Source organism: Prionailurus bengalensis, chromosome E2 (assembly GCF_016509475.1).
Source record: "Prionailurus bengalensis isolate Pbe53 chromosome E2, Fcat_Pben_1.1_paternal_pri, whole genome shotgun sequence".
Taxonomy (NCBI): Eukaryota; Metazoa; Chordata; class Mammalia; order Carnivora; family Felidae; genus Prionailurus; species Prionailurus bengalensis.
In genome coordinates this window covers 20,689,543-20,707,168 of record NC_057352.1, presented here as the reverse complement: position 1 = coordinate 20,707,168, position 17,626 = coordinate 20,689,543, and the positions used below count along the sequence as shown (strand labels likewise).

The following is a 17,626-nucleotide window of genomic DNA, read 5'->3' as shown; positions in this document are numbered from 1 at the left end:
CGGGGTGGCTCAGTTGGGTGAGTGATCTCACAGTCCATGAGATTGAGCCCCACAACAGGCCCTGTGCTGACAGTGTGGAGCCTGCTTGGGATTCTCTCCCTCTCTCTGCCCCTTCCCCGCTTGAGTACTCTCTCTCTCTCTCTCTCAAAATAAATAAATGAACTTTTTTAAAAAAATTAAAAAATTAAAATCTTAGAGTAGAGCTAACAGGGAGACTTTTTTTTGTTTTTAAATAGATAATTCTCAAAAAGAAATACAGGACTTTGAAAAAGTCAAGCATTTCACAATGGTCTCCTGCACCTCCTCCATAGGGCCATTCTCTATAAAGTACTAAGCTGTTGACACAGACCACGGGCTGTGGGGGTGAAAGGTGCTAATCGCAGGCAGAGCCCTCAATGACCCACACCCACACACCAGAGCCAGCTCCTGGTGGGGTCGGAATCAGAACATGGGCCTCCGTGCCACTGGGATGTGAATGCCAGCGGTGTGGCGGGGAGGAGGGACGGGGAAAGGGAGAGGGTCCTCACCCAGAAGCACCAGGGCTCTGTGTTCTGTTGCTGAGCCATCCTGCCATGTGCCTCTCAGAATCCCAGAGCAGGGAGGAAGGTAACGTGTCTGTCCTCCGGGCCGGCCCCCCAAACCTGCCCCCTGCAGCATTCCCGCCAAGCAGCCTGTGCCCAGGAGCCAGAACCCGTACCTGAAAGTGGCCCTTCTGGCAGGCCAGGTGGAGCGGGACGGCTTGGTTCACATTTCTGGCACCTGCGTTGGCACCATGCTTCAACAGGAGGGGGACGAGGTCCGCCCGACCGTGCAGGGCAGCCACGTGCAGTGGGGAGAAGCCGTCCTGGTTGGTCACATTCACACCGAGCCCACTGGCAGGGATCTTTGCCAGCTTCTAGTAAAAGCGGAGGATGGGGTCAGAGATGTCATCAGTATTTAAGAAACTGGGAATTGAAGCCAGGCGCTCCCCCACCATCCCTGTGCAAAATTTGGGGTCACGGTGGGATCCAGAATCAGGTGGCCCACAGGTGAATTCCTACAACTGGAGAAAGGTAAGATATCCCAAAGGAGTAACTTCTATTTTCAAGAGACCAACCCCCCTGAAATGATACCTTATTTATGCCAAGGCAGTTCAACGGGAAACAGAAAGTCTGTTCAACAAATGGCGCCGAACTACTGGATGCCCACATACGGAGAAAGTGCACATCAGCCCTTACTCCACCCCACAAGAACTATAAACGCCTCATAGACCTAGATGTGAGAGCCACGACCGTGTCGTACTTCACTTTCCTGGAGTGAATGCACGAGGAAATCCTTGCAACACTGGGATGAGCAAAGATCTCTTAGGGAAGACACAAAAAGCAAAAACCATAAGGGAAGAGTTTGACAAGCTGGTTTTCAATGGTTCTTCTTGGAAAGACACAATTAAGAAAATGAAGAGGCAAGTCACAGAGTGGCAGAAAATATCTGCGTTATGTAGGTCTGATGAAAGAGGTGCGCCCCACCAGAATTTTAAAACAACGGGTTCTTACAACGCAATTGGACAATCCGACGTTAAGAAAAAAAATAGGCAAAAGATCTGGGGGGAGAAAATCTGCATTTGTATCATGGAGATACTGTGCACTGTGCCGGTGGTTACACGACCACGTGTTTGTCAAGCCTCATAGAGCTGTTTGCTGCTTAGCTCCATCGTTCGTCATTTTTATCACGAAACTACCTTACGAGTCGCAACGGTTTTAAAATCGATCATGCCAATGTAAGGACAATCAACTAGTAATTTCTTCTTGAGAGAGAGAGAGCGCGTGCATGCACACAAGCAGGGGAGGGACAGATAAGGAGGGAGAGAGAGGATCCCAAGCAGGCTCCATGTTGTCAGTGTAGAGACTGATGTAGGGCTCCGTCCCACGAACCGTGAGACCATGACCTGAGCCAAAATCAAGAGTTGGACACTTGACTGATTCAGCCACCCAGGAGCCCCTCAATCAATAATTAGAAGGACAAACAAGGGGCGCCTGAGTGGTTCAGTTGGTTGAGCGTCCAACTTCAGCTCAGGTCATGATCTCAGGGTTCGTGAGTTTGAGCCCCATGTCGGGCTCTGTGCTGACAGCTCAGAGCCTGGAGCCTGCTTCCCATTCTGTGTCTCCCTCTCTCTCTCGGCCCCTCCCCCTGCTCATGCTCCATCTCTCTCTCTCTCTCAAAATAAATAAACATTAAAAAAAAAAGGACAAACATTTATAAACCATATAACCGAAAACAAACATTAAATTAAGATACCAAATCATACATTTTGATAATAGAATCATTATGTCAGCGTTTTACGTGACTGGCCAAGAATTAAAACTGGTTATCCAGTTCACTTTTTGCTGATTAAGAAGGTTCTCTCTCAGAAAAACTGCATGCAAAATTAGAGGGGTGAATTTTGCTGCATGTAAATTGTACCTCAAAACTAAAAAACAAACAAAGGAAGGAACAGGGAGAAAAAACGCAATGAAATACCACTGCACACCTACAGGAGCGACTACAGTTAAAAAGGCACAAGGATATGGAGCAACCAGAACTCTCACACACCAGTGGCAGGAATGGAAAATGCCATAATCACTCTGGAAAAATGGCAGTTTCTTATGAAGTTACACATGCACTTACTACAAAAGCCAGCAATTATAACCTGAGGTATATACCCAAGTAAATGCATATTTATACAAAGACTCGTTCACAAATGCTTACACTAGCTTTCTTCACAAAGCCCAGAGCAGGGAACTACTCAAATGTTCATCAAGGGGTGATTAGATAAACTGTCGTATAGTCAACAAAACACTACCCAGCAATAAAATGAAATGAACCGCTGATCCAACATGGCTCTCAAAACATTCTGCTGAGTGAAGGAAGCCAGACTCAAAAGAGTGTGTACTGTCTGGTTCCATTCACACTAAATTCTAGAAAATGCCAATGAGCCTGTCATGATGGACAGCAGACCGGTGGTGCCTGGGACAGGGGAGGAAGGGGGAAAGCAAGAGTTTCAAAGCAGCCCAAGAAAACCCTCAGAAGTGATGGTCATGTTCTGTATCTTGCTGTAGTAAAGGTTTTTAGGGTTTTTTTTAATGTTTATTTATTTTTTTTTTCTTTTTTTTTTTTTTTTTTAAATTTTTTTTTTCAACGTTTATTTTTGGGACAGAGAGAGACAGAGCATGAACGGGGGAGGGGCAGAGAGAGAGGGAGACACAGAATCGGAAACAGGCTCCAGGCTCCGAGCCATCAGCCCAGAGCCCGACGCGGGGCTCGAACTCACAGACCGCGAGATGGTGACCTGGCTGAAGTCGGACGCTTAACCGACTGTGCCACCCAGGCGCCCCAATGTTTATTTATTTTTGAGAGAGAGAGAGAGAGAGAGAGAGAGAGAGAGATGGGTTCAGAGGATCTGAAGCGGGCTGTGCGCTGACAGCAGAGAGGCTGATGTGGGGCTCAAACTCATGACCCGTGAGATCATGACCTGAGCCGAAGTCAGATGCTTAACCGACTAAGCCACCCAGGTGCCCCTCAATAAAGGTTTTTTAAACAAACACCCTAAACACACCAGTGGGCTAGAAGATGGTGGGGTCCAGGGGTGCTTAACTAAATCACAGACAGGGAGCAACTCCCATATAAATGTATTTCTTATGTCTTCTGCGTCTTTTTGAGACATTTCAAGATGGGAAAAAGGTAAGAGGTTTTCAAAAAGCAGAGAACGTAAGATTTTATTCGATAAACCCAGCAGTTATTTTAATGCGTAATTCAGTTTCTTGTTACAACTAGCGAACCGTGAGGCGGGGAAGAAGAGAGTGTAGGAAAATGGCAAGGACAGGGACGGATGCAGTAACGGCCTCTAGCCACACACAGTCGCTGACCGGGCCTGAAGTATTGTCACCTCACATCGTATTCTCTGAAACACCGTCCGCCTTTTTTATTTTCATAGCAGTCTGTAGAGGGGGAATCATTCTCTGGGCTGTATATATCCAGCCGCATGGGGACAGGACAGAAGCTGCACATTCCCAATGTGCACATGACCCTGCAGCTAGATGAAAAGCTACATGTGAATGAAAGTTTAATCTTTTCAATATCATTGGGTTAAAATAACCCACACTGAAGGGGCACCTGGGGGGCTCAGTCGCTTAGGTATCTGACTGTGGCTCAGGTCATGATCTCACGGTTCGTGAGTTCAAGCCCCGCATCGGGCTCTGTGCTGACAGCTCAGAGCCTGGAGCCTGCTTCAGATTCTGTGTCTCCTTCTCTCTCTGCCCCTCCCCCGCTCGCACTCTGTCTCTCTTTCTCTCTCTCGAAAACAAATAAACATTAAAAAAGAAAAATTAAAAAAAAAATAACCCACAGTGAAGCTTTTTTAAATAAGGCAACATTATCTTATAATACAAAGGACAACACCACTATACATGTTTTCTAGAGTCAAATTAATTTTCTCAGTATGGGACATACACAATCAAGTTAAATAACTAGCACACAAGCGCATGCTAGATGCACAATACCATCTACAATTGCTCAAAAGAAGATGAAATATTTAAGTGTACACTTAAGAAAATATGGACAGGATCTCTATGCTAAAAATCACAAAATGATGAAGAAATCGAAGAAGGCCTAAATATTTGGAGAGATATACCATGTTCATGAAAACACAACACAGTAAAGACGTCGTTTCTTCCCAACATGATCTACAGTTTTAATGCATTTCCTACCAAAATCCTAATAAGATTTTTGGTAGTCATAAACAAACTTATTCTAAAATATATACAGAAAGGCACAGGCCATAGAATAGCTAAAATGATCCTGGCAAAGAAGAGTAAGTTAGGGAGAATCACTCTACCCAATACTGAGGCTTCCTATAGCTACAGTAATCAAGACAGTGTGGAACTGATGAAGGGACAGACACACAGATCCACGGAACAGAACACAGAGTCCAGAGATAGACCCACAGCATATATTATCTGAGGTAGAACAGCAAGTCTTTGGAGAAAGGATGGTCTTTTCAACAAGGGGTGTGGAACGGGTGGACATCCATAGACAAAAAAGGGGACCTCAACCTAAATCTCACACCTTGTAAAAAATTAGCTCAGGGGTTATGGGATGGCAGGGAAATAGGAGGGTGTGGGAAAGGGCAGCACGGGTGGCTCTTCCTGTGGCAAGGGAGCTGGTTAGTACCTTCACTGTGGATGCACAAAGCTATGCATGTGATCAAAGTGAACACGTGTGCACACGTGGGTACAAGCAAAATCGGAGAAATGTGGATAAGATGTGGGGATGGTTTCTACGTCTATATCCTGGTTGGGATACTGTTCTATGGCTCTGCAAGCTGTTAGCACTGGGGGAGACTGGGTAAAGGGCACAGGGAATCCTCTGTACTTGGAGGGAGGATCCTCCCACAGGGGGTACCAACTTGAGCAAAGACAGCGGGCCATGGATCTCGAATGCAGCTTCCTCAGGGGACTGGCAGCCAGGTGGACAGACACCCTCAGGCGCGTCTGTTCATGAACTCTTGCCTTGTGACTCGGGGGCCCAGAGAGCAGTTGAAACATTTGAGCACGTGTGCATGTCCCTGCTCACTGCCCTGCTCGTTCAGAAGACAGGCCTCCCAAGCCAGATCCACCCTGGTGTTGGCTTTTCTCCTCCCGGAACTAAACAACGAATCCCCACCACATCTCAGGGATACCAACTTCCAGCCACTCAGTAACTAGCTGGCTGAGAAGCAGACAACTTTCTTAAGGGGAAAGAGAAGAATCTGCCTCCCCACCCTCACCGCCACCAAGAGAAGCAAGGCCAAACCTTTTGAGCCGGAGCACACTTCGGGCACTGGCACAAGGGGTGACAAAAGTCAACATCTTCTGCACTGACAGTGTCCTCCACCTCGTCCAGGTCCTCCTCTGTCCACTCCAAAAGGTAACGCACCTGGTGTTGGGCAGGAAGGAGAACAGGACTTAAGACTCATCCTTGGTTCCTTTACAAGCTACGGTATCTCCCCCTCCCTCCTTCTGTCCCACGTACACGTACACACACACACACACACACACACACACACACACACACAGCTGCTCCCATATCAGGGCCAACACGTCCTCAACCACCACCGTGACCGACACACGACTGGGTTCACAGCACGCAAACCTTTCTCGGTCCTTTTCCCAGCGAACCAGAGAACTCACGCTACCATTTCTCCAGCTTGTGTCAGGCATTCGTTCATCTTAGAAAGGGAAGAATGGTGCCGCTGTCACACCCTGGTCCCGGAGCATTTACTGAGCACCTTGCCTGGTGTCACCTGATTGCACACTCTCAACACCCAGCCGTCCCTTCTAAGCTGGGAGAAAACTCAGAGAGGGAACAACCTGTCCAAGGCCACACAACTAGGAAGTGGTGGTAGGAACCTACACACAGGCTCCCTGACTCCACGCCAGCGTCCCTTCCATGACCACGCGCTAGCCCGTAGGTGAAAGTACTGCAGACCACCAAGAGGTCAAATTTATGCTCCAGTAAAAACTGGTGTCTAGGATATTAAATCTGAAAAATGGAAACAACGGAAGTACATTTCTAGGCCTAGTTCTGAGCACTCTAAGCTCGTGCATGCAGGGAGGGACAAGGGTTCCAAGAAGACCCCTTTCCAGCCCAAACGTCTTTCCTTCAGGTCCCTTCCACATCCTGACAGCAGATACTCCACAGGGCGGAAACACCAAAGGTGTCGACTCAGGGGCCTCACCTAACAGGCCACCTAACAGAGACAGATGAGGGTCGGTGACAAGAACGGGGGGGAGTGGAGGGGCAGGTGCCTTGGGCAGGGGGTCAGAGGCTGTCACGCGTGTAGATTAGTTTGGGTGCTGACCCCAAGACACTGGCCAGTCTGCCTCTGCTCACCTCCTTCACGAACGGCCTCAGCCCCGTCATCTACCCACAGGAGGAAGAGGAGTGGGTGTATCATGATGCAGGGACGGCCATCCTCGCTTCTCCACACAGACTATGTCACCGGCTCACACCATGGCTCCCAGGGTGCCTGAAGAAGTCCTACTTTGCTTCCTCCAAAGAATGCTGGGTTCTCCCGGGGCCAGTCTCACAAGAGGACAGACAGAGATACAGACACCATGTCCTGCCCCCCAGAGGAACCGTGTGCCAGTCTGATGGATTAGCAGTGGTCTCTGGATAGAAGCTAATATACCAGTAACTACATTCAGATTCTTCAATTTTTTTTTTAATTTTTTTTTTTTTTTTGAGACAGAGAGAGACAGAGCATGAATGGGGGAGGGGCAGAGAGAGAGGGAGACACAGAATCGGAAGCAGGCTCCAGGCTCTGAGCCATCAGCCCAGAGCCCGACGCGGGCTCGAACTCACGGACCACGAGATAGTGACCTGAGCTGAAGTCGGACGCTGAACCGACTGAGCCACCCAGGCGCCCCTACATTCAGATTCTTAACATCCTGAGCTGGTTATAATCAGATCCCCGTAACCTCTGTGCGCCACCTCAAGCTTGACCATCAGCAAAAGGCACTCCTGAAACACATCACTGCAAAACTCTCTCGTAATATGATCTTCTCAGAGCTCCTAATTTGGTAAGCACCCAATTTACTCCTCCTTTTAAAGCAGAAGACATAGGGGCGCCTGGGTGGCGCAGTCGGTTAAGCGTCCGACTTCAGCCAGGTCACGATCTCGCGGTCGGTGAGGTCGAGCCCCGCGTCAGGCTCTGGGCTGATGGCTCGGAGCCTGGAGTCTGTTTCCGATTCTGTGTCTCCCTCTCTCTCTGCCCCTCCCCCGTTCATGCTCTGTCTCTCTCTGTCCCAAAAATAAATAAAAACGTTGAAAAAAAAAAATTAAAGCAGAAGACATAACAAGTTCCTTTCAGGAAGCCAGAGGCAAGCTAGGGAACACTGCCTGTGGAATCTGAGGAAGGCTGTGTCCACCCTCCAGTGACGTCGTCAGATGTTCTCTGTCACCTGACAGTGAGGCTCGGGGCAGACACCTTCTCCCAGCAGGGCCGTCCCCTCCCCATGCCAGGCCAGAGCAGCCAGCACCACCTATTCCAGACACCTGCCTGTGACTCCTTGGAGCCCCAAGCCTCAGACCTCAGCCTCCTGCCCAGGCACCAGAGCCACCCACAACTTCCACAGGGCCACACCGGCACCTCTGGGCTCCGGCCCTCCATCCTCCACCCCTCCTCTCTGCCAGCCCTGCCCACACATCCTGTTCCCCGATAGCGGGCCAGGCTCTGAGTCCACACTGTGAGCTCCTGCACACGGGAGGGCTGGCCAACACCTCATCAGCCTCCGGGAATGTGAATATCTAAAAGGCTCGCTATGCGACTTTACATCCACCTGCTTGTCACGTGAAGGGAAACTGCTAACATCTCCATTACCACATAGTCATTCAACGCAGCCCTTCCGAGTGAAAGTGAACAGAACTCGGCTCCTGGAGGAACCACAGACAAGAAACACCCATACAGCTCTTTTCAACCGAGAGCAAGCTTTTTCAGATGCGCTTCTCAAAACTCACCATTTCTAGATCTCCATCAGCAACCGCTCTTAGAAGTTTGTCTACCTTAATTAAAGGAAAAAGAGTGTTAGAAAATGATTTCAATAATAAAGCAATAAAAGAAATAACGCCTGGGTGGGCGCCTGGGTGGCTCAGTCGGTTAAACGTCTGACTTCGGCTCAGGTCGTGGTCTCGTGGTTTGAGTTTGAGCCCTGCATCGGGCTCTGTGGTTGACGGCTCAGAGCCTGGAGCCTGCTTCTGATTCTGTGTCTGCGTCTTTCTCTGCTCCTTCCCTGCTCATGCTCTGTCTCTGTCTCTCAACAATAAATAAATCTTAAAAAAAAATTTAAAAAAGAAATAGTAACCAAGTCTGAAAACCTAGTAGTTCTGGTTGGTCTGTTGGTCTATTGGAGTTTTAACATCTCATTCAGTATCTTTTTTTTTTTTAATTTTTTTTTAACGTTTATTTATTTTTGAGACAGGGAGAGACAGCATGAATGGGGGAGGGTCAGAGAGAGAGGGAGACACAGAATTTGAAACAGGCTCCAGGCTCTGATCTGTCAGCACAGAGCCCGATGCGGGGCTTGAACTCACGGACCGCGAGATCATGACCTGAGCCGAAGTCGGATGCTTAACTGACTGAGCCACCCAGGCGCCCCTCATTCAGTATCTTTCAAACATCCCTGAGACTGCCCCAGTAGGATGTCTGGGAGGGCGCCAGCATGCACTGAAGCCACTACCACCTGAGTTCTCTGAAAGGTCTCTGCTAGTGACATGGCCAAGTGACATGATGGTGCTTCCTAGGAGCCCAGCCACCTTCTAGAACCACACGTATTCAGCCCTCAGCGTCTGACAGCTGAGGGGACACCAGGGGGCACACCCCTCCCAGGAACAACTTCAGGTCTCCGTTAGACTTTGGAATGTGTCTCTTGGCTTGTGCTGCTGTGCTATCGACTCGAGCTAAGCTTATCGGGCCCTCCAAGAGCAGATCACGGTATGGGGGCGGCAGGGGACAGATGCCCTGGGTGGACACAGTGAGGTTCCCATCCACAGGGGAAGAGGGGAAGGAGTCATGGCACATGCATGGGATGGTCTGCTCTGGGGGCTGACGCTGGACAAGCTCTCAGGTAGATTAAGTGGAGAAAAAAAAACAGGCTATAAACCACCTTTTACAGAACACAATGTGTTTGCAAGAAGTCAGAAATGACGCATCAGGTTGACAAGGATGCTTATGGAGTGGGTCGTAAGGGGAGAGAATTTAGTTTGTAAAATGGTCTTAAATCTGTGGACCGACAGGAGACTTGACTTGGGACTTTTCCTAGAAGGCTCCTTCTTCTCTCCCTTTGCCGCGTGCGTGCGCGCGCACACACACACACACACACACACACACACACAATCCCTAAGGCAAAGAGCTGTTTCAGGAGCTGACCATGCAAGAAGCAAGGCAAGAATTGGCTGGGCTCCCTCCAGGCCACGGCAGACAAGTTGGCCCAGTAGTGCCGGTGGTGGCCCGCTAAGCAGCTCTCATCACGCCATGGCTCTTTAAGTAGCAGCCATGACACAGGGCCACCATCCCGTCCGCCCTCCCGTCTGGGAGCCTCACCTCTCTGTAGTCCTTCTTGGGCTCCTGTACGGAGCATGCCAACACAGAGGAGAAGCTGGAGGTAGAGGAGGCCTGGCTGATGGAATCCACAGGGCGCTGAGCGGGCTGCACTGGGACCTGCAGCCAGGGGGACCGACAGGAGAAGGGCCTCGTGAGGGCCAGAGCAGGCCCAGGGCTCAGAGAGGGCCACCAAGCCCAGCCCTGTCCACTCACCTCGGAAGACTTCCTCCTCTTCTCGAAGGACAAATGACGGGCTTCCATTATTGACAGAATCTAGGAGGAGAAGGGGATATGGAAGATACTGAACAAGGAAGGCTGCCAGAGCATCATCACCCATATGCCCTGCTGCCTGCCCATCCCCTCCGAAGGTCACGCGGCCCAACCACACCCTTGGAGGGACAGAGAAACCACAGCCTGAACGGGCAGGAGCTCACTCAGGATCACACTGACTAAGCATGGGCTTCCTGCTGCCACCCCTCTGTTCCTGCTGTCTACCAGCTGGGGCTTTCCATGAATGGGCTCAGAGGACAAGAGAAGTCCAGGAACAGAAGGGGCCCCTGGGCTGTTTGTCCACAGACACAAAGTGTGACCTTTCCACTGGCACCCCCGGGTCTCAGGCAGGAACCGATCACAGCTGAGCCAAGAAGGCGGTCTGCCCTTCTCTCTACACATATCCTTCTAGAAGGGAGTACAGCGGCGGGAGAGCTCTCTGCTGCTCACGGACACCTCAGGCCAAGGGTGGCATCGCCCATCCCATCAGCTCTGGCCGCCACAGAGCCCGAGACCCCGCGAGTGCACGGGAAGCATGGCTGAGGCCCTCTGGGGTGAGGAGTGGGGATTGAAACCTTCAAAAACTGCTCCTGATCTTACGTTGTGTTTTTATGACACACACAAAATAATGACAATAGTAACGACAAATCAAGAGGGCGGGAGGAAAGATCTGGAGGTGATGAGTACGTCCATGGCATGGGTTACAGAGCCGGTCTGTGTGTACCCCACTGAATTGTATATATTAAAGAAGTTCAGCTTTTTGTATGTCAATTGTGCCTCAATAAAGTGGCTGAAAAACAAAAACCGCTCCCCTAGAAAAAGACCGGAACACTGAGAGAACGCCCTGGAAGACAGATGGCAATTGTGTAAGAGGCCAGTGAAACGTTAAGGGGCAGAGAGCAGAGCCTGGGCAAAGGGAAGTGGCTGGAGACCCATATTAACACAGAATCGCTGACATGACTGCAAATCCGTGATGTTCTGGGTGCAGTGTGACGGCCTCAGCCTTCTGCTGCCCTGGCCAGCGGGCCAACCGTGCTTCTCTGAAGGTGTCTCTTCAGCCAGAGCGGCTGCAAGAGGAGAGGCACAGAGAGCCGGCCTCTGTACATCCCTCGTTCCCCACCCGCCCACGAGCCGAGCACTCTGACCACACTCCGTGTTCCCAGAAATTACTAACAGGAAAGGAATCGCTCATTCGTGAGCCATTGAGGAAAGAAACCATACGCAACGATGTTCAAAACTGGCCAAAAGAGAATAAAGCTGTTAGGATGAAGTAACAGGAAGACAGAGCTCCGACGCTCACTGCCTCCAGGCCCCGGGCCCCCCATCCCTGCTTCTCACGGCCAGAGCCATTGTCCTATTCCCCCCGCTCTGTCTGCTCATAAACCCACAGCACTCGGGGTCGGGGCAGACTCTGCAGCGAGCAGCTCTTGGAACAACATGGACAAAATACGCGAGTGACGCTCAAAACAATATAAATAAGTAAGACCCATTAGCCACCAGGCCCCAAATGCAGCAGACAGGGTGCAGGCCAAGCTCTGTTCTCAGGCACTAGCGTGCAGTTTGTCCAGCGCGGCCAAGAGCTAATCTCTGGACATTGATTTTTTTTTTGTTTTAAAGTCACATTGATGCTCGGAGATGAAAAAAGCTACCTTTGAGTTTAGGGCACACTTGAGGGGTGTTTCTTTCAGTCTGTTCTGGATCTCTGTGGATGCTCCATTTTGTAGCAAGGTCTCTATGATGCCTTGGTAGCCCCAACGTGCAGCTATGTGGAGTGGAGTGTCTCCTTTCTCGTTACCAATATCCAGTCTGCATGACTGCACGTCATAGTAGACCAGAGCCTTCACACACTGCAAAGAAAGTGGGAAATGCCACCGTTAAGTCACACGCTGAGCCTCGGGCGACGTCTGTGGATTCCACAGCCTCAGTCCACGTCCCAGGGGAATCTGGGCTCCGCTCACCAAGCAAGTGTGCGGGAACAGACAGACCTCAAAGGTTCCTTCCGGGTTACCTCATCAGGACACATCATTTTTTCTAAAGAACCCAACTGCCAATCAGTACAAAAAGGCTGAATAAATTGTGATATGTCCATGTGCAGAGAGGAGTGACCATAGCAGGCATGAGACCGCTATCCCTTGAATGCTTGCAACATTGGCCCTTGACTTGCAACGTTCCTGGAGAGCTTGGATTTGGGGAGTGTTCCCAGTCCCCTAATGCGTTAAGAGTGGCTCACTGCGTCTAAATCGTGCAACAATGTGGTTTATGCTGAACACCTGCTTTCCTTCCAGGAGTCTGGAATTCAGGTATGTGCCAGGCAGAGGGTATTCACCTGACTGGCTTCCAATAAAACCTTGGGCCTAGAGTCCCTAATGAGCTTTCCTGGTAGACAGCACTTCATATTTGCTGTTGTAACTCACGGCTGGATGAACCAAGTATGGCCTGCGTGTCTCCCTGGAGACAGGACGCTTTGAAGCTTGCACCTGGGGTCCTCCAGACTTCACCCACTCACATTTCCCTGTGGTGACTGTGCTTTGTGTCCTTTTGCTATAATCAATCATAGCAATATGACCATATGCTGAGTCCTCTCAGTCGTCCTAGCAAAGTACTGAACCAAGGGGCGGTCTTGGGGACACAGACACCACACATGTAACAGATCACTGGATAGTGATTAAAGAACGGGCTGGATCTACATTTACTGACCTACAGGATTTCCATGATGCAGTGGTAATGAAGTAAGTTGCATAGGGGTACCTGGGTGGCTCAGTTGATTAAGCATCTGACTCTTGATTTCGGCTCAGGTCGCGATCTCATGGTTCGTGAGTTCGAGTCCCGCGTCGGGCTCCGCACCATCAGTGCAGAACCCGCTTGGATTCTCTCTCTCCCTCTCTTTTTTTCCCCCCTCCCCCTGCCCTCTCTCAAAATAAACAAACTTAAAAAAGAAAAAGTTGCATAAAGACGTGTAGGGTATGATCTTGTTTTTTTGCACATCAACCACCTAATCCGGCCTCAACCTGTATAAACCCACCCCTGTGTTACCACACAGAGAAGACGGAGACAGAGTGGCTATGGCAAAATAACACACACACAGTTAAATGTTAAGTGGAGACAGAAATGATAGAATTTTTGCTATTGTTCCAAACCCCAAAACATAAAAACTGAATACGAACAAAGGTAAGAACCAGATGGCCGTGGGGATGAGTGACAATGATTTAATTTCAGGATAAGCTAACGGGCAATTAAAGTTTAGATTTCTGTTATTTCAGTAGAACATCTGCAATAAATTTAAGATGTTTTTAATTAAAAAGAAATTGCACGCCAAATGTTCCAATAACGATCGACATAAACTAACGATGTTAAACCAATCGGAAGTGCACCTCTCTCCAGGAGCGAGAAAGGGAAAGAACAGCTACTCTGGGAGCGGGAAGCGCCACTTACGTCTTCGTGGCCGTAGGTGCAGGCCAGGTGGAGAGGCGTGTTGCCGTTGTTGTCCTGCACCTCGGGGCTGGCTTTGTAGTGCAACAGCAGCAGCTTCCAAAGGAGAGGAGAGATTTGGGTGAGCCCCGGCCCCCCCCCCCCAGCCGCTGCAGGTGCACGCTTCCCGCGGGAGGCGTAGCCTGGAGCCCCACGGGGAAGTGGCCCGTTTCCAACTGCAACCACATCTCCCTCCACTACAGTTAAAATGATCCATCACTCCCAGCCTTCCCTGCGAAGCGCTGAGACATTCAAGGAAAAGGCCTAGAGCCCCACCCTCCTTCCCCGAAGCCATCCTGTTGTGTCAGGTCTACACCGAAGGGTCTTGTCCCATGGACCCACAGGGAGACCCCTGAGGCTCAGACGCACAGCCTTTCCCTGAGGCTGCAGCAGACCCAGGATGCGACACAGGCGCATGACCACGAGGTCAGCACGCTGAGCCGGGGGTGGCTCCCCTGCTCACCGTCACGCTCTGATAGCCCTTCTGGCACGCGAGATGAAGCGGGGCAGACCCGTGATAGTCCGTGGCGTTTACCACCGCGCCTTTGGAAACCAGGAGGTCAATGAGGGATGCCTGCCCTGGGGAACAGAAGCATTGCACCACAGAGAAGGAAAGAGCAGAGGCTCTCCAAACCCTAAATGTGAAGCCCCGTTATTTCACTCTCTTCTCTGGCAGGAGACATGCCAGGAAGTGTTTTTCTACTCGAGAGGAACCAGAGCTAACATCAAGTCAGACTCTACAGATTCAGGACACTGTAGGGTGTCTGGAGGGGGCTCGGCTCCAGTCCACCCCTCAGCAACAGAAGGTGGTGAAGTGGCCCATGGCACGGCCCCTTCCACCCCCAACTCCACCGCCCTGTCCGTCAGGCCTCTGCTGAACCACCCCCCACTCCATCCCTCTGCCTTAAAAGCCCAACCAAAGGCCAACGCAAAACCACATACCACAGAGGGCGGCCACATGGAGTGGTGTATGACCCCTGTCGTCTCTGGAAAATGGAGTGACAATGGAGGGATCGTTCAGCCTCCTAGAAGAGGAAGATACAGAAAAATATATCCTTGGAACAGAAGGGCAAAGCCTCTCCCTACCATGCTGGACATGCCAGGGTCCTGGGGCTAGCAGACAGATCTCAGGGGTGTGAGCCAAGCTCGGTCTCTTTAAGAGCTTCCCAGAGATCATCCAGTCCCTGCTTGACCTCCTGCAGGGTGAGGTGGCTGGTAGACTCCCTCCCCCCACCCACCCCCTCTAGGCCATGACATCCAGCGACACAGCCTGGAAACAGCCTGACGAAGGGAAGAGAAACCCGAAGGGTTACTGGGAGAAACTGACATCCCTCCCATCCTAAGATCTACTTTCTGAGGCTTGGCAGGCTCTGTGCCTGCCTACTCTGGCATCCCGCCCAGCAGAGTGCCAAGTATTTTTACGAAATTTATCCCATCTGATTCTCCAAAGAGGCGGGTGTTTTTGTCTCCACTTTACAGCAGCAGAAGCGGAGTGCAGGGAGGGGAAGGTCTTTATTCAAAACTGCACAACTAGCGTGAAAGCCCTGCCCTGCCACTTGCCGGCCTCCCCGGGGACCTTCTTACCCGGAGACCAGTTTCTCACAGTCATCGCAGAAGCACAGAGGATGACACATCCTTTGGACGGCATCTTTATCTTGGTCACCTTGGCTCAGAAGTCTTTCCACTTCTTTCTGGTTACCTGAGGCAATGTGCTAAGAAGTGACATCAAAAATAATGTCCATCTTAAGGAATTACTTGCTTTTTAAGGCGTGAATTTTTGGAGCTTCCTTACAGAAGCCAGGATCTCTGTACAGATAAATGACACGACTTGCTCTTTGGGATGTGTTTCAAAATAACCTGGCGGACAGGGCAAGCGGGTGGGGGTGGAGACAAAAACAGACGAAGATAGCCCCGTGGGTGTGCATTTATACTCTGTCCACTTTTGGAAATGTTACAAATCTTCTGTAATTGAAAACAACAACGACGTGACAAAATTCCCAAACCAACGGTGGGGGAGGACCACACCTCCTGAACCTCAGTGTGGACGCTGACTCCTCACTAGCACACCCCTCGGTGTTGTCCCCTTGTATTCTAACAGAGCCTTGGTCTGGAGGGAAAGGGAACGGCTGCAGTTAGCAAGAGATCCATCAACCAACAGGCCTACAGGGCTCACCCCTGCGATTCCTGGATGCGCCCCTCTCAGGAGATGAGATGTTCTTGGGAGCACGTTGCCCCCGGGGAGGCTCAGGGGTGCTCCACCAACACAGTGTGGTTCTGGGTAGCCAGAAGCACCCACAGGCTCCCGGAGGTGTGCCTTCACTCAGCCCTCGCCAACTACCCAGCAGGGCACCTTGTCAGCCTCCCAGGGCTCAATGCATGAGTGATGAAACCACCACCGGGCGCTGAGCTCCCAGCCTGGGGCGAGCTCCCACAAACACTGGCGACACGGGGCTCCTGGAGCCCAGGAGAGGTGTCAGCTCCGCAGAGGCCACCAGTGAGGCTCCACAGGGCAGATCACGGAGAACAAGTCGTATTTTGCCGAGGGGAGAGAGGACAGCCGGGCAGAGGGCTGTCGGCGAGGCCCAGTGCCCTTGGTGTGCTGGCCCCTCCCGGCTGTGGCACAGCACACCTGGGGGGAGGGAGACAGACATAAAAGCTCAGTATTCCGGCCACCCACCCGGAGCACAAAAGGAACCGTGGTGTTTCACCAAGCAGACCACCCTGACGGATTCTGCAGAGACCCCAGAGATGCAGAAAGATGAAACGTTCCTCACACACTTGCGCCCACAAGGGCGTCTTGGGTGTCTTACCTTAAACAGACAATCAATGGGAGTTGAAGTCATCTGAGACAGTAAGCTCATTCTCTGCTTCAGGAACAGCCTGTCACCGAATCCTTCAGACTCCTGCAGGAAAAACCCAACAATCTGTTTTATCAACTTGTCACAAGATGTCAGTGCAGATCCTTCAAAATGGAGAGCCCGGGAGCAGTCCTTGCTACTTTGCACAGAACAGGATCGGCAGTGCCTCTCTCCCTGAGCCAGACAGCAGATCCGCATCCGGCTGGGAGAAGCGCTTCCCGTCTGTCCCCACAGGAAGCGGCAGCTGTGATGGTCCCTTCCCGGTGGGGACGTGGGCGAGGGGCGGCACGCTGCCGATGCGCACCCGTGTGTGGAATGTGTCATCGCTAAGTGTGGAATGTAGCGTGCACACACCATCACCCTCCAGATCGAAGCCTGGATTGTCCAGTCCTCCTCCTCCTCCTCTCAAACTGCTGTCCTAACGCCTGCCTAGCCCTGTCCCCTGCCACTTTATCTGGGCATACAGACGAGAAACCCATTTGACAGGCTGTTCTGCGCTTCCCAGTGTCAACCAGCAGGAGAGAGAGGGGTCTTGCCTTTCTAACATACTTCGGAAAATAGCAGACAATATGGCCACTGTTCCCAAATCCTATAACATACCGGGGTCCACCCCAAATAATAAACTCAGGTCTTCGTATTGCAGGTAATATCTACCTAGCTACAAAAACCTAAAACTGCATCCTTACTTTATGAAATAATCCCTAGCAAGACACTTCAATGCTCACCGGAGCACCTGCAAATTGACTAATGACAAATTAACTTCCTCAGAAGTTTCAGTGGGAAGTAAAGGGAGATGTCTTCCCCAGCCAGTTGCCGCTAGAAGAACTCCCCAAACCCTGACAAAATTATGGGAGAAGGCCCTTGATGGCCCTACAAGTTCTGACTTTAGAGATCCAGCTGAAGACAGAGCCAACAGCACCTCAAGGGATGGCCCATT

At 51.0% G+C, this 17,626-nt stretch overlaps 1 protein-coding gene across 4 annotated transcripts in view; it reads right to left on the bottom strand.

Moving 5' to 3' along the window:
* The window catches only part of ANKRD27 (ankyrin repeat domain 27), a 52,717-nt gene that overhangs the window by 6,936 nt on the left and 28,155 nt on the right, over nucleotides 1-17,626 (bottom strand). For 3 of the 4 annotated variants that reach the window (XM_043599100.1, XM_043599103.1, XM_043599102.1), the window contains exons 13-23: nucleotides 16,642-16,734; nucleotides 15,416-15,543; nucleotides 14,774-14,856; nucleotides 14,295-14,410; nucleotides 13,796-13,888; nucleotides 12,013-12,210; nucleotides 10,307-10,366; nucleotides 10,094-10,210; nucleotides 8,512-8,556; nucleotides 5,806-5,928; nucleotides 698-895 (exon numbers count right to left, since the gene is read on the bottom strand). In XM_043599100.1, the coding sequence (XP_043455035.1) occupies nucleotides 698-895; nucleotides 5,806-5,928; nucleotides 8,512-8,556; nucleotides 10,094-10,210; nucleotides 10,307-10,366; nucleotides 12,013-12,210; nucleotides 13,796-13,888; nucleotides 14,295-14,410; nucleotides 14,774-14,856; nucleotides 15,416-15,543; nucleotides 16,642-16,734 (1,254 nt within the window). The remainder of the gene's footprint in view (nucleotides 1-697; nucleotides 896-5,805; nucleotides 5,929-8,511; nucleotides 8,557-10,093; nucleotides 10,211-10,306; nucleotides 10,367-12,012; nucleotides 12,211-13,795; nucleotides 13,889-14,294; nucleotides 14,411-14,773; nucleotides 14,857-15,415; nucleotides 15,544-16,641; nucleotides 16,735-17,626) is intronic. The other variant, XM_043599101.1, reaches the window with a different exon arrangement.